We start from the raw sequence: 16693 nt of genomic DNA, 5'->3' as shown, positions 1-16693 counted from the left end.
TGTAACCTCACTTTTGAGAAAATGGTCCTTGAATGTTTTAGTACCTACTGGAGAGCTCTTCTTTGTCTACACCACATTCAGTATTGTTCACACCCTCTTAAGCCTTATCCCCACCCATTCAGCATTGTTCCCACCCTCTTAAGCCTCATCCCCACCCATCTCTTTAAGGATTCACATGTGAGGCCATGTGCTAAACAGAGTGAGTACAGTAGTGTGCTGAACAACCAAAGATTTCATGACTAAAGGTTTATACTACGTCTATCGACATGTCTGTAGACAGTTGTCGTAGTGACATCATGAACATTCTATTGATGTCTGACATCAAACTTGTCATTGTCGTCATGAAAAAGCATAAACACAAAAACGACAGGCTGCATGACATCAGCAGCCTGGTGGTCCAAAACATCATAACTGATGTATTTTAACACCAATAAGTCCATTTATTTCAAAATGAATTTAGTATATGTCAATCTAGTAAAACAGGCAACTAAAAGCAACTTTCTAAACAATGGTTTGGTTAGTTTCTAGCTTGTTAGCTAGCTAGTTAGCGATCGTTAAGTTAGCTGGCTAGCCAATTCAAATAATGACTGTATCATATAGCTGACAGAATCTTAACTTTAGCAAAGTTGATTCATTATTACAAGAAAATAAACTCACAACAAGTTCATTATTTACCAGTTTACAGAGGTGCTATCCAAATATGACATGTTGGCTGGATTCAAAACAAGTGTAGCTTTAATTTGCTATCTTGCATGTGTGATTTAATGAAAGTTTGATTTTCATAGTAGTTTATTTGAGTTTGGCGCTCTGCATTTTCACTGGCTGTTGGCCAGAGGTTTAAGGTACATGTTTCTTATTAAGGTACATGTTTCTTATTAAGGTACATGTTTCTTATTAAGGTACATGTTTCTTATTAAGGTACATGTTTCTTATTAAGGTACATGTTTCTTATTAAGGTACATGTTTCTTATTAAGGTACATGTTCCAGAAAGCATTTCTGCCAAATTTTGCCGCATTTTGATTTTAAAAAAATGATGTTTACGTTGAAATGCATGTCTTGTGAAGTAGTGATGCTCGACATATACCTAGTTTCTTGAAACGAGTCACAGATAGATCAACATAATGGCCACAGATGGTGCAGCAGTGCTTGTGTATAAAGTCACCAGCTGACAGACTCAGTCTGTAGTTTACCTGGTAATCAGATATACAGTATAACCTGATATAGCAGATTAAGTAGTTTGTCCTGTTGAAGGAGGGCACAAGTAATGTCATAAGCAGGCATAGTGTGACTCACCACTGTCTGTAGTTTACCAGGTCTCAGGTGGCTGAAGGGAAACACTATGACCAGGAACTTCTCCATAGTCAGATAGGTCAGCAGCAGAACTGATACCTGGAAGACAGCATCACAGTTACAAACATACACTCTGTCTCTGTCTCTGTCTCTGTCTCTGTCTCTGTCTCTGTCCCTCTCTGTCCCTCTCTGTCTCTGTCCCTCTCTGTCTCTGTCTCTGTCTCTGTCTCTGTCTCTGTCTCTGTCTCTGTCTCTGTCTCTGTCTCTGTCTCTGTCCCTCTCTGTCTCTGTCCCTCTCTGTCTCTGTCTCTGTCTCTGTCTGTCTCTGTCTCTGTCTCTGTCTCTTTCTGTCTCTGTCCCTCTCTGTCTCTGTCTCTGTCTCTGTCTCTGTCTCTGTCTCTGTCTCTGTCTCTGTCTCTGTCTCTGTCTCTGTCTCTGTCTCTGTCTCTGTCTCTGTCTCTGTCTCTGTCTCTGTCTCTGTCTCTGTCTCTGTCTCTGTCTCTGTCTCTGTCTCTGTCTCTGTCTCTGTCTCTGTCTCTGTCTCTGTCTCTGTCTCTGTCTCTGTCTCTGTCTCTGTCTCTGTCTCTGTCTCTGTCCCTGTCTCTGTCTCTGTCTCTGTCTCTGTCTCTGTCTCTGTCTCTGTCTCTGTCTCTGTCTCTGTCTCTGTCTCTGTCTCTCTGTCTCTGTCTCTGTCTCTGTCTCTGTCTCTGTCTCTGTCTCTGTCTCTGTCTCTGTCTCTGTCTCTGTCTCTGTCTCTGTCTCTGTCTCTGTCTCTGTCTCTGTCTCTGTCTCTGTCTCTGTCTCTGTCTCTGTCTCTGTCTCTGTCCCTCTCTGTCTCTGTCTCTGTCTCTGTCCCTCTCTGTCTCTGTCTCTGTCTCTGTCTCTCAACAGTCAGGTAGGTGAACAACAAAACTGATATCTGTAACATGCAGTATTACAGTTACAAACACACACTCTGTCTCAGTGTCTCTCGCTCTTCCTTGTCAGATCGATCAGAAACAGAAATGATACCTGCAGATACAGCATTACAAGAGGTCAAGACAACTGATTCCTGTAGTAGAACAGTGGACTCTGTAGTAGAACAGTGGACTCTGTAGTAGAACAGTGGACTCTGTAGTAGAACAGTGGACTCTGTAGTAGAACAGTGGACTCTGTAGTAGAACAGTGGACTCTGTAGTAGAACAGTGGACTCTTTAGTAGAACAGTGGACTCTGTAGTAGAACAGTGGACTCTGTAGTAGAACAGTGGACTCTGTAGTAGAACAGTGGACTCTGTAGTAGAACAGTGGACTCTGTAGTAGAACAGTGGACTCTGTAGTAGAACAGTGGACTCTGTAGTAGAACAGTGGACTCTGTAGTAGAACAGTGGACTCTGTAGTAGAACAGTGGACTGGCACTCTGTTTCTACTTTCTTGCCGACTATGGAATTGCCCTGCCAAACAGACCGGGACCTAATGAGTGACAATGATTTGGCATGATGGCACAAACAGACTGGGACTACTAGAACATCGTGATCCTCCTGACTTCTTCAGGGGAAACAGCTTGGGCTGCCAGTTTTGTGCGTCCCAACTGGCACACCACATTGCACCCTAAAGTAGTGCACTACATTGAGGGTAGGTTACCCTTTGGAACACTTCCTCAGACATAAATTTATTGGGAGAGAAAATATATTCAGGACATGGTGAGTTAGCCTGCAGACAGGACATGACGTTCTGGAAGAATCAGAACGAGAGCAGAGAAATATATAAAAAATTCACTCCGGGATTCTTAATTTATGTCTGTAATCTGAAACCAATAACTATACTCATTATTCTCATTGTACCTCTGAGGACTTTCTCTCCATCCACAGGCGTGTCTGTGTGTACGCGCGTGTTAATTTACCTCTGAGGAGAGCATAGCCAGGAATCCGATGGTTCGACATTCCACACTCTCCATCCACAGGAGAGCGTTCCGATTGTACTCGCCTCGGAACTTCACGTCAAACACACCGACAAAGAACAGGTACACACCCATCAGACAGTCTGCACCTGGGGAGAGCGAGAGAGAGAGAGAGAGAGCGCGAGAGAGAGAGAGAGAGAGAGAGAGAGAGAGAGAGAGAGAGAGAGAGAGAGAGAGAGAGAGACAGGGAGAGAGACAGGGAGAGAGAGAGAGAGAGAGAGAGAGAGAGAGAGAGAGAGAGAGAGAGAGAGAGAGAGAGAGAGAGAGAGAACTCTAATACATTCTCACTGACTGTATAATTTTTGCCATGGGTTCAAAGAGTTCAAGATTGTATCTGGGTACTTTGTCTTGTGTTGCGAGAGAGACGGTGAGAAAGAGAATAAGAAATCAAAAAGGAAATTATCTTAACAGAGAAAAATGTCCTCCTTTTTGCTACCTATATCCCCCCACTAGAATCCCCATACTTTAACGAAGACATATTCTCTATCCTAAAGGGTGATCATGTCTATGCCCAGGGACATGTACAAGTATATGGTGTTGGATTCTGGGTTAAACTTGACAGAATAAACTTCGTTAAGCTTTTTTTTACTCTGAGAATTAGAACCTAACAATAGCGACCTAAATGTCAGGACTGGACAAGAACCTGACACCCATCAGCACACAGAGGGACAAGCACCTACCTGGAGGTGACAGCGTTCCCTCCCAAATTACCACAAAACAACCAACAAGGAAATGAGCCACAACTCCTGCAGCTCTGTCACATCCAGGGTCAGAACATAGTCAATGGTAGACTTTGAAGGGGACTCCTATGTTAGGTACACCTATAGCTCTGTTACATCCTGGGTATGTACATAGTCAATGGTAGGCTTCTAGGGGACTCCTATGGTAGGTACACCTATAGCTCTGTTACATCCTGGGTATGTACATAGTCAATGGTAGGCTTCTAGGGGACTCCTATGGTAGGTACACCTATAGCTCTGTTACATCCTGGGTATGTACATAGTCAATGGTAGGCTTCGAGGGGACTCCTATGGTAGGTACACCTATAGCTCTGTTACATCCTGGGTATGTACATAGTCAATGGTAGACTTCGAGGGGACTCCTATGGTAGGTACACCTATAGCTCTGTTACATCCTGGGTATGTACATAGTCAATGGTAGACTTCGAGGGGACTCCTATGGTAGGTACACCTATAGCTCTGTTACATCCTGGGTATGTACATAGTTAATGGTAGGCTTTGAGGGGACTCCTATGGTAGGTACACCTACAGCTTGTCCTTGGCAGTAGTACTGTAGACTACTTTATCACTGACCTCAACCCGGAGTCTCTCAGAGCGTTCACAGTCAGCCCACTGACTCCCCTATAAGACCACAGCAAAATCACACTACTTGAACTAAGCAATACTCAATCATGAGGCATCAAAGCCAAAGGAACTGAGTAATATTAAGAAACTATCGAGCAACAATAAATCCAATCCTTCTAGACAATTTCCTGGACATAATGGTTCCACTGCAATACAGAAGGTGTAAACTTGCATGTAGAAAGCCTAAACTTTTTATTTGACCTCTCAGCTTTCTTAACAAATCAATAAATTTCAAGCAGACAACCAAAAAAATGTATTACAACATTGGCAAATGGTTTGAGGAGGAATGCAAAACCGTAAGAAAGAAATTGAGCAACCTGTCCAACCAAAAACAGAAACCCAGTAAACCTGAGTCTACACCTTCACTATGGTGAATCACTAAAACAATACAGAAATACTCCACGGAAAAAGAAGGAACAGCCACGACAGAGATCAGCTCAATGTAATTGAAGAATCCATAGACTCTAACCACTTCAATGTAATTAGTAGTTCAATGTAATTAGTAGTTCAATGTAATTAGTAGTTCAATGTAATTGAAGAATGGATTGAATCTAACGACTTCTGGGAACATTGGAACACATTAAACAAACAAACATACGAATAAATATCTATCCAAAACGGAGATGTCTGGGTAAACCACTTCTCCAATCTTTTTGGATCTATAACAAAGAACAAACAGCAAAAACATTTACATGATCAATTACAAAAACGTAGAATCAGCTATTAAAGACTACCAGAACCCACTGGATTATCCAATTACATTGAACTACAGGACAAAATACAAACCCTCCAACCCAAAAAAGGCCTGTGGTGTTGATGGTATCCAACATTAAATGATCAAATATAAAAAATATTAAAAAATAAGACCACAAATTTAAATTGGATATACTTTAACATCATCCTCAGGTCTGGCATATTCCCCAATATTTGGAACCAAGTACTGATCACCCCAATCCACAAAAGTGGAGAGAAATTCAACCCCAATAATTACTGTGGGATATATCAACAGCAACCTTGGGAAAATCCTCTGCATTATCATTAACAGCAAACTCCTATGTTTCCTCAGTGAAAACAACGTCCTGAGCAAATGTCAAATTGGGTTTTAACCGACTTACCATACAAAAGACCACATATTTACCTTGCACCCTAATTGCCAAACAAACAAACCAAAACAAAAGTAAAGTATTCTCCTGCTTTGCAGAACTCAATATGGCATGAAGGTCTACTATATAAATTGATAGAAAGCGATGTTGGGGTAAAACATACAACATTATAAAATCCATGTACACAAACAACAAGTGTGCTGGTAAAACACACAGATTTTTTTCCTCAGGGTCATGGGTTGAGACAGGGATGCAGCTTGAGCCCCACCCTCTTCAACATACTGTGCCTACAGAAATTCTACACCCCCTTGAACATTTTTCACATTTTGCTGCCTTAAAATGTAATTTTACCTATAGATCTACACAACCTTCCCCACATTTTCAAAGTGAAAGAAATTTATAGATTATACATTTTCCAAATGAAGGAAAACCAACAACAAAAAGAACCCAACGATGTCTCGATGTCTTGATTACGGATGTCATCACACCTCTTTTTCACATGAACACTTGATGAAAGCACCTTTGGCAGCCATTACAGCAAACATTTGGAATAATATTCTACCAACTTTGCACTACTCTTAGGACAACCTATATTCATTGTTTTCGTCAAAATTGCTCAAGCCTGTTAAATTTGTTTGGGAATCGTTGATGGACAGCAATATTCAAAGTTTGTCTCTGATTTTCAAGCTAATTTAAGTCAGGACTGACGCTAGACCCCTCAGGAACACGCAACAACACTCGGAAAGCCCTCAGGAACACGCAACAACACTCGGAAAGCCCTCAGGAACACTCAACTACACTCGGAAAGCCAGTCTGGTGTATGTTTTGCATTAACATTTGTGTTATTGTCCCATAGAAAAATACAACTTTAGCTATAAGGGTTAGGTTTTCAGAAGCCTGAGGTGGGGTTTTTCGTAACTTTTGACCTTTTACATTTAATCAGTTCATATTTCTTCTGATCCTGACAAACTCTCCAGCCTCTTGTCCCGAAGCTACTCCTCCTTGTCTTGGCTGTGTGCATAGGGTCATTGTCCTGTTGGAAGGTGAACATTTGCCCCATTCTGAGGTCCTGAGCAGTCTGGAGCAGGTTTTCATCCAGGATCTCTGTACTTTGCTCTGGTAATCTTTGCCGTGATCCTGACTATTCTCCAAGTCCCTGGGGCTGAAAAACATCCCTATAGCATGATGCTGCCACCACCATGCTTTACTGTAGGGATGGTGCCAGGTTTCCTCCAGATGTGACACTTAGTATTCAGGCCAAAGCGTTCAAGCTTGGTTTCATCAGTCCAGAGAATCTTGTTTCTCATAGTCAGAGTCCATTAGGTTCCTTTTGGCAAACTCCAAGCAGCCTGTCATGTGCCTTTTACTGAGGAGTGGCTTCAATCTGGCCACTCTACCATAGAGGCATGATTGGTGGAGTGCTGGTTTGCCAACTACACAGAGGAGCTCTGGAGCTCTGTCAGAGTGACCTCCCTGACCAAGGCCCTTCTCCCCCGATTGCTCAGTTTGGCTCCAGGAAGAGTCCAAACTTCTTCCATTTAAGAATGAGGCCACTGGGTTCATGGGGACCTTCAATGCTGCAGAAATGTGTTGTACTCTTCCCCAGATCTGTGCCTCAACACAATCTTGTCTCGGAGCTCTATGGACAATTCCTTCGACCTCATGGCTTGGTTTTTGCTCTGACATGCACTGTCAACTGTGGGACCTTACATAGACCGGTGTGTGCTTTTCCAAATCATGTCCAATCAAATGACAAGGTGGACCCCAATCAAGTTGTAGAAACATCTCAAGGATGATCAATGGAAACAGGATGCACCTGAGCTTAACGTCTTATAGCAAAGGGTCTAAATAGTTATGTAAATACAGTATTTATGTTTTTAATTTTTAATAAAATAGCCACACATTTTTGCTTTGTCATTTTGGGTATTGTGTGTAGATTGACTAGGAACAAAACAATTGAATCCATTTTAGAATAAGTCTCTAATGTAACAAAATGTGGAAAAAGGGAAGTGGTCAGACTGCTTTCCGAATGTAGAACAGTCTGCAGCACCCAGCCTCACCCTACTAGAATCTGAAGTCAAATGTCTACTGTTCCCTGATGATCTGGTGCTTCTGACGCCAACCCAGGAGGGCCTACAGCACCTAGATTGTCTGCACAGATTCTGTCAGACCTGGGCATTGACAGTGAATCTCAGTCATACAGAAATAATGATGTTGCAGCTACCGGAACAAGCACTACAAATTCCATCTAGACACCGTTGCCTTGGAGCACATCAGCACCACAGGTAAATTCCACAAAGCTGTAAATGATCTGAGAGACAAGGCAAGAATGGCCTTCTACGCAATCAAAAGGAACATACAATTCAACATCCCAAATAGGATAAAAATACTTGAATCAGTTCTAGAACCTGAGTGGTCTGGGGTCCACTCACCAACCAAAACAAACACCGAATTGAAACTCTGCATGCAGAATTGAGCAAAAACATACCCTGTGTACAACATTATCCACCAAATAATGCAAGCAGAGCAGAACTACCTAAAAGGAAGCAATTCTCATACCTTCCATAACAAAGCCTTGGCCTACAGAGAGGTGAACCTGGAGAAGAGTCCCCCTCAGCCAGCTGGTCCTGGGGCTCTGTTCACAAACACAAACAGACCCCACAGAACCCCAGGACAGCAAAACAATTAGAACCAGCCAAATCACGAGAAAACAAAAAGAGAACGTCCGGACACAATTTTTAAACAGAGAAAACTGGAATGCTATTTGGCTCTAAACAGACAGTACATATTCACCGAATTCTTGACCACTGTGACTGACCCAAAATTAAGAAAAGCTTTGACTATGTACAAACTCAGTGACCATAGCCCTTGCTATTGAGAGAGGTCGCCATAGGCAGAACTTGCTCTCGAGGGAAGACTGGCTATATGCCCACTGCCCACAAAATGAGGTGGAAACCGAGCTGCTCTTCCTAACTGCCTGCCAAATGTATAACCATATTAGAGAGACATGTTTCTCTCAGATTACACAGACACACAAATAATTAGGAAATAAATCCAATTTTGACAAACTTCCATACCAATTAGGTGAAATACCACAGTGTGTCATCACAGCAGAAAGATTTGTGACCTGTTGCCAGAAGAAAAGGGCAACCAGTGAAGAACAAACAACATTGTAAATACAACCCATATGTTTATTTATTTTCCCTTTCATTCTTCAACTATTTGCTTATTGTTACAACACTGTACATAAACCAAATATATAACATTTGAAATGTCTCTATTCTTTAGAAACTTTTGTGTGTAATGTTTACTGTTAATTTCTAATTGGTTATTTTACTTTAGTTTATTGTCTATTTCAGTTGCATTGGCAATGTAAACATACACAGTTTATTAGGTACACCACCCCCGTTCACAAAAATGGTTCGCTCCTATAGAGACAGTGAGTCACGTGACCGTGGCTTGCTATATAAAGCATAGAGACGGGCATCAAGGCATTCAGTTACTGTTCAATGGAATGTTAGAACGGGCAAAACGAGCGACCTAAGCAACTTTGACCATGGTATGATGGTCGGTGCCAGGCTCGCCAGTTCCAGTATCTCTGAAACGGCCGGTCTCCCGGGATTTTCACGCACCATAATATTTAGGGTTTACCGAGAATGGTGAAGAAGAAAAGAAAGAGCATCCAGTCAGCGGCAGTCCTGTGGGCGAAAACAGCTCGTTGATGAGAGGTGTCGAAGGGGAATAGCAAGCTAACAGGCGGGTCACAAACAGTCAAATAACGGCGCAGTACAACAATGGTGTGCAGAATGGTCGGTCTTCGTCACGGATGGACAATTGCAGCAGACGACCACACCGGGTTCCACTCCAATTAGTTAAAAACAACAAGAAGTGACACCAGTGGGCAGGCGATTCCCAACACTGGACAATTGAGGAGTAGAAAAACATTGCCTGGTCCAATGGATCCTGGTTCCTGTTGCGTCGTGCTGATGGCAGAGTCAGGATTTGGTGTAAACAGCGTGAGTCCATGGACACATCCTGCCTGGTGGCGGTGGTGGAATGTAGTGGGGAATGTTTTCCTGGAACACGTTAGGTCCCTTGATACCAATTGAGCAACATTTCCATTCCAGAAGAACCGGTACTAGACGGTGTGGCTGAGTATATATGTTTCCCAAGCCAATAAAGCACTTTGGATATAATTTAATTGAGAGAGGGTGACAGAGAGAAAGATAAATAGAGGTTGGGTTAGCAGCCAGGTTGCTCTAAATCAACTTTGAATTTCAATTTCCAGCCAGGTCCCCAGGAGGTCGGGAGATGCCACCACTAGGGACAAAGGTGAGCGCTATTACATTCAAGTAGGCTGGGTTTTGCTCGGGTGTTGTGGACGGAAGGGTGTAAAGCAGTGGTGTAAAGTACTTAAGTAAAAACAATGTAATGTACTACTTAAGTCGTTTTTTGGGGGGTAGTTGTATTGTACTTTACTATTTATATATTTTTTTGCCAACTTCACTCCACTGATGAAAATAATGTACTTTTTACTCCATACATTTTCCCTGACACCCATTTTGAGAGAAAAAAAATGGTCTGATTCACACACTCAAAAGAGCATCCTTGCTCATCCCTACTGCCTCTGATCTGGTGGACTCGCTAAACACAAATGCTTAGTTTGTAAATGATGTCTGAGTGTTAGATTGTGCCCCTGGCGATCCGTCAATATTTTTTTTTTAATGGTGCTGTCTGGTTAAAATAAAACATTTGAAATGGTTAATGCATTAACTTTTTTTGGGGGGGGGGCACTTTCATTTACCTTTAATAGTTTTGTATATTTCAAACCAAATACTTTTAGACTTTTACTCAAGTAGTATTTTACTGGGTGACTCACTTTTACTTGAGTCATTTTCTATTTAGGTATCTTTACTTGTACTCAAGTATGACAATTGAGTATTTTTTCCACCACTGAGCGTAAACCACGGGCTCCGGGTCCATGGGAAGTGGTGTAAAGTAACAAAGTACAAATACTGAAGTATTTTTGGGGGGGTATCTGTACTTTACTATTTATATTTATTTATATTTATATTTATATTGACTTTGATTTTGACTTCATTACATGAAAAATAAAAGTATACATTTCCTTCCATACATTTCCCCTGACACCTTCATTACTCGCAACAAAATCAAATCAATCTGAAGCTGGAAGAAAACAACAAATCATGTTGGAAAAAAGCAACATTGGCGAGTAGACACTCTCATGGGTGAACTTGTTTTGCAAGGCAGTAGGTCGACGACGTGCAGAGTTGATCCAATCTTCATAAGTTTGGGAAAATCCAAGGGTCCTAAAGTGTAAACCTCCCAACCCCACCAGGAGTCTATCACTTGCAAAACATTCATCCACTCAGCAGCACTTTGCCCAAGTGTGTCCGAAATTGCACAAGCATGTCTGACATCGCTCTACCACCACATCCTGACGAGGACGAACACCCTTGGCCGTATCTAAAATAAATGTTTTCTTTTCTCGGGAATGAAGGATTCATCCTACCGGACGAAATGTCTGTTTATATTTACCGAAAGTTCAGGAAATACTAGTGTTCGGGAACTCGCTGTCTAACATAAAAAAACACATTGAGGTAACATTAAGCCTACTGTTAGCTTGCTAGCTAGCTAGAATAACATTAGCATTGTAATTAGCATGCTAGCTAACATTAGCTAACCCACATTTGCTAATGCAGGAAGCAGTATTAGTTGATGCTAGCTAATCCTATACCTAAATAGTTCACGAGCTAGTAGCTACCTACTTTAGCTGACTAAAATGTACCCAGATTCAGAAGCTTTGTTAGATAATGCAATCTAACTAAACTGACATGGTCTAACTAGCTTGTCGACAAGCTAGCTAACTAGTAGTTTCTGAATCTGGACAAATTTTAATCAGCTAACTTTAGTCTAGCCAAATACCTTTTCTCTAAACACCTGGTTATCTATTCATTGTGTTAGTTGATAAAGTTGTTCATACCAAGCTAATTACTGTAGACTTAAGTTATTGACGTAACCTACTAGCTAGATCAATTAAGATCGTTTTTTCCTCATTGTAATATTAAATGTTGGTCACAAACTCTCACCTATCTATTGTTGTTTAGAATTTTTAAATTAGGATCCTATACCTTAAGTATTTGGTGATGGTAGTTATCTAGCTAAGTAACTGTCTTTCACTTTTCCATTTTTTATTATTTCAGAAAAATAATGTACACCTTCTTAAGAAATATTGAGTACTTACAGCAAACATTGAAGAGAAAAGGTGCCCCCGAGACTCCCTCCACCATCAAGCAGAGCACATTACTGAAGACAGTGTCTCAAAAATCCATTGACAAAGCTGTGGTCAAGTATGTGATCCAAGGGCTCCAACAATTCACTATTGAACAAGAACCGTTCAGAGAGTTTGTCCAGGATCTGCCGCCTAACTCTTATCAAGGTTCCACTGTGCTCCAGGATTAATGAAGCCTCCAAGGAAATGAAGAAGGCGGTGACTGAGACCATGAGAGGAGTTGACTACATTGCCAAACTGGTTGAAGACGGAGCTCACGGATAGAACCTGACAGTTCAACAGATGCTTGCAACCCTGGCCTGTAAACGGTTGAGAGGATCGCACACCTTTAACTTCTTATGGCTGGGGGGCAGTATTGAGTAGCTTGGATGAATAAATTGCCCAAAGTATTTTCAGTTGTCAATATATGCATATCATTATTGGTATTGTATAGAAAACTCTGAAGTTTCTAAAACTGTTTGAATGATGTGTGTGAGTATAACTCAGATTAGGAGAAATTGGGAATTCAGGTTGGTTTATTCACCACAGTTCCCATTATTTGAAATATGAATGATTTTGCACTTCCTAGGACTTCCAAGATGTTTTAGACATTTGAAATCAGACAATGAAAGCAGAATGTATCAGGTTGCATTTTTCTGATCAGGAGATGTTGACGCCAACATATATTTATAATTCCATTCCGTAAAGTATATAACCATGTATATAACTTGTATTATCATCTACATTTATGATGAGTATTTATGTGTAATGATGTGGCTGTGCAAAATCACTGGATGTTTTTGGAACTAGTGAATGTAACGTGTCAATGTAAACTCATATTTGGATAAATATGAACTTTATCAAACAAAACATACATGTAGTGTGTAACATGAAGTCCTATGAATGTCATCTGATGAAGATCATCAAAGGTTGACTGCTATCTTTGGCTGGAAAAAATGGCTGTGTTTATTGTCGTTTGGTGGTGACCTAACAATCGTTTGTGGTGCTTTTGCTGTAAAGCATATTTGAAGAAGATTACCTTTAAAATGGTATGAGATACATGTATGTTTGAGCAATTTTAATTATGAGATTTTTGATGTTTTGAATTTTGCGCCCTGCACTTTCACTGGCTGTTGTAATATCATCCCATTAACAGGATGTCAGCCCAAAGAGGATTTATTAATGTGTTGACAGGCACCCTAAATGACATCCATTCTGATTTTGAATTGTGAGAACAACAACAGACAAAGGTTCCAACTTCTTGAAAGCTCTCCAAGTTTTTTTGGAGAAGATGAAAACAACGAGACAGTGGGAGCAGCGGGTGGTGCAGCAGATCAGCCAAGACAGGAAGATGGTTAAGAGGAACAATAGGAGAGTGAAGGAGTGGAGTTTGTTGATGTGGCAACGATCCTGAATGAAGATGATGGATTTGAGTACAAGCTGATGCGCCCGAATGCTACAAGGTGGAACTCCTGAGGATGGTCAAAGGAAAAGGAGAGGCGGTCGTCAGAGTTCTCTGCACAGACTTCCAGGTTCCAATGTTAGTAAGGATGATGTATTATTTGGTCATAATTTAAGGTCTTGAATGTTGTCTAAATCGGTTGCAGTGTTTCCTGACCCTTTGCTTGGGGACTTATAACTGTTTCACATGTTGTAGCCATACACTATCATTGATCCATTTAGTCAACTACTCATCCAGCCATTGATTACTGTAGTTGAATCAGTTCAAATGGTTAGTGGTCCCCTTTATATAGGGTTAGGAAACACAGCGTTATTATTATTCACAGGTTCAATCCAGCTGAACTCGCCTTCCTCACAGAGTATGCTGCCACCATGAGCCCAGTCGCAAAGGCCCTCAACATCCTGCAGGCTGAAACCAATGTCCAGATGGGGTGGCTACTTCCAACTATCAACCTGCTGATCACAAAACTTGACCGAGTCCCTGAGGTACTGTAAGCCTCTGGCAACTGGGACTGAAGGAGCGCTTCAGCCACATGTTTCACGAACCTGAGCTTTATCGCAGCTGCATTCCTTCTCAAAAAAAGGAAAAAAGAATGTGGACAAAGGATGACGCCACCATCAGAATGGGTAAGACAACATCTGTAAGCTGTCTCACACCCTTACCTGTCTCAGCTGCCCGTGAAAGGCTGTTCAGCATTGCAGGACTTGTTTTCAGCCCCAGGAGAGCAAGGCTGGATTCCAGAAGCTTTGAAAACCAGCCTTTACTGAAGATGAACCGTAAATTCTTCAAGTAATGACAGCTTCACGCAAACAAGCCCAAGGACACGGATGCCTTATGCGCTTTTGTTAATTTATGTTTAAATTCACAAGTTCTAGGTGTCCTTGTTACAAAGACATGACCTGACACCCTGATTTCTAATGCAGTTCCAACAGTGGCGATGTCCTCATGTTCCTACTTTAAAAAAATATTTCTGTATAGGGTTCTATTATAGGATGTTGTTTCTAAAGCAGAGTGACAGTGATTGTCTGACGCTTACTGGCTATATTCCTTCATTAAGGCATACTTCTATTTTGTCTGTAAGAGATGTCATTTTGAAGTGTTGCCTATTTGAGAATCCACATAAAAAAAAATAAATAATAATCTGAGCTCTTCTTGCATCCGTAAGACTGCGATGGAAAATTTACAAGATGATATTATAATACTGTGTATGCATCGAATAGCTATGATGAGTACTCTCTCATCTGTGTCTGTGGGACAGAGTTGGGCCTCTGGAGCTTGAGCTGACAATTGATTGATTTAACTTCAGACTGCATTCCATAGACAAGATGTGGTCGGTATAACCGAGATAGAGATAGCCTGGAGGAGTAGAACAAAACCCTTATTGTTCCTAATCATCCGAGCATCTGGGAATCTAAGCCCAGTTGGAGATTAAACAACACCAGGTGCAGATAACCACAAGATGAACCCGGGGTGACTTATGATGCCCCCCGATCTGCATGGGAGGGGTGGAACCAGCTATGACTAAGCATTGTTTGATCTACTATATAAGAACTCCGCATTGTCTGTAAGGTTAAGCTCTCGGAGACACACACTTCAGAGTCTGCGGTCGACTAGCTTATTATTAATTAATATTACAATAATGAATCAATAAGGATTGATTGTTTGAATAATTGTCCAAATCTCTCTCAGTATACATGAATTTCCACGACAACTGTTACCTCTCAGAAAAGCTCAAACAAAATAAAAGGTCTGGCTGTTTTTCTTTTTGGATTTATGGCTCTTACGTGTCATTAACTTTTGATACTTAAGTACATTTACCTTAAGGCTATTGTTTTTGATACTTAAGTACATTTACCTTAAGGCACACTGTCTCTCTCCGGTTCCGGTTGGAGCGAGTGGTCGCATCTGCACGTCGCTCCAACGGGTAGTATAACTTTTTCATTATATTTCATTATATCACAACGGTTTGATTTGTCTTATCTTAGCAATTTCTTCTCAGCTAGCTACATAGCCGTCTTTGTATCAAAAGATAATTGCGTAATTATCGTATTTCGCCGTCCTAACGTAGTCTTCACTAGTCTTCACTAGCCAGCTAGCTAACGTCCACTGATTAGCTGCACTGGAGAAACTGTTACACTCAACTGAACGACTTGATTAGTTTAGTGTCAGCTAGCTACATAGCTGTCTTTGCTGTCTTCGTATCATCGTATCATCGTATCCAAGATAATTGTGTTGTTTAGGTTTAGAGTGTGTAGTCTTAGAGTGATTATCTTAATTTACCGAGGTTAGCTAGCCAGCTATTTGTCGTCCTTAACGTAGGTGACTCTGCTAGCTAGCCAACAGCTAGCCAACGCTAGCCAACGTCTTCTGTATAGAACTCAACTACCCGGTCGCATTCACAGGTTGTATCACATTTTCATTACAGTACAACGGTTTGATTTGTTTGATCGTAGCTAGCTACTTAGCTAGCTACATAGCCGTCTTTGTATCAAAGATAATTGTGTAGTCTAGAGCGATTTTCTAGGTTCGCTAGCCATCTATTGTCGTTTTTAACGCAACGTAACGTAAACAACACTGCTAGCTAGCCTGCTAGCCCCCGAATAGCAACACTGCAGAAACTATTACACTCAACGGAACGACTTGATTAGTGTAGTGTCAACAACGCACCCACTGCCAGCTGGCCTACTTCAGCAGTACTGTATCATTTTAATCATTTTAGTCAATAAGATTCTTGCTACGTAGCTTAACTTTCTGAACATTCGAGACGTGTAGTCCACTTGTCATTCCAATCTCCTTTGCATTAGCGTAGCCTCTTCTGTAGCCTGTCAACTATGTGTCGGTTTATCCCTGTTCTCTCCTCTCTGCACAGACCATACAAACGCTCCTCACCGCGTGGCCGCGGCCACCCTACTCTGGTGGTCCCAGCGCGCACGACCCACGTGGAGTTCCAGGTCTCCGGTAGCCTCTGGAACTGCCAATCTGCGGTCAACAAGGCAGAGTTCATCTCAGCCCATGCCTCCCTCCAGTCCCTCGACTTCTTGGCCCTGACGGAAACATGGATCACCACAGACAACACTGCTACTCCTACTGCTCTCTCTTCGTCCGCCCACGTGTTCTCGCACACCCCGAGAGCGTCTGGTCAGCGGGGTGGTGGCACCGGGATCCTCATCTCTCCCAAGTGGTCATTCTCTCTTTCTCCCCTTACCCATCTGTCTATCGCCTCCTTTGAATTCCATGCTGTCAC

At 41.7% G+C, this 16693-nt stretch overlaps 1 protein-coding gene across 2 annotated transcripts in view; it reads right to left on the bottom strand.

The window, feature by feature from the left end:
* The window catches only part of LOC124006597 (relaxin receptor 2-like), a 199244-nt gene that overhangs the window by 26176 nt on the left and 156375 nt on the right, over positions 1 to 16693 (bottom strand). Inside the window, exons 16-17 of one of the 2 annotated variants that reach the window (XM_046316636.1) lie at positions 3172 to 3317; positions 1295 to 1390 (exon numbers count right to left, since the gene is read on the bottom strand). In XM_046316636.1, the coding sequence (XP_046172592.1) occupies positions 1295 to 1390; positions 3172 to 3317 (242 nt within the window). The remainder of the gene's footprint in view (positions 1 to 1294; positions 1391 to 3171; positions 3318 to 16693) is intronic. The other variant, XM_046316637.1, reaches the window with a different exon arrangement.

This window comes from Oncorhynchus gorbuscha, linkage group LG20 (assembly GCF_021184085.1).
Source record: "Oncorhynchus gorbuscha isolate QuinsamMale2020 ecotype Even-year linkage group LG20, OgorEven_v1.0, whole genome shotgun sequence".
Taxonomy (NCBI): domain Eukaryota; kingdom Metazoa; phylum Chordata; class Actinopteri; order Salmoniformes; family Salmonidae; genus Oncorhynchus; species Oncorhynchus gorbuscha.
Note: the sequence above shows the minus strand (reverse complement) of the source record. Positions and strands in the feature narration are given on the sequence as shown.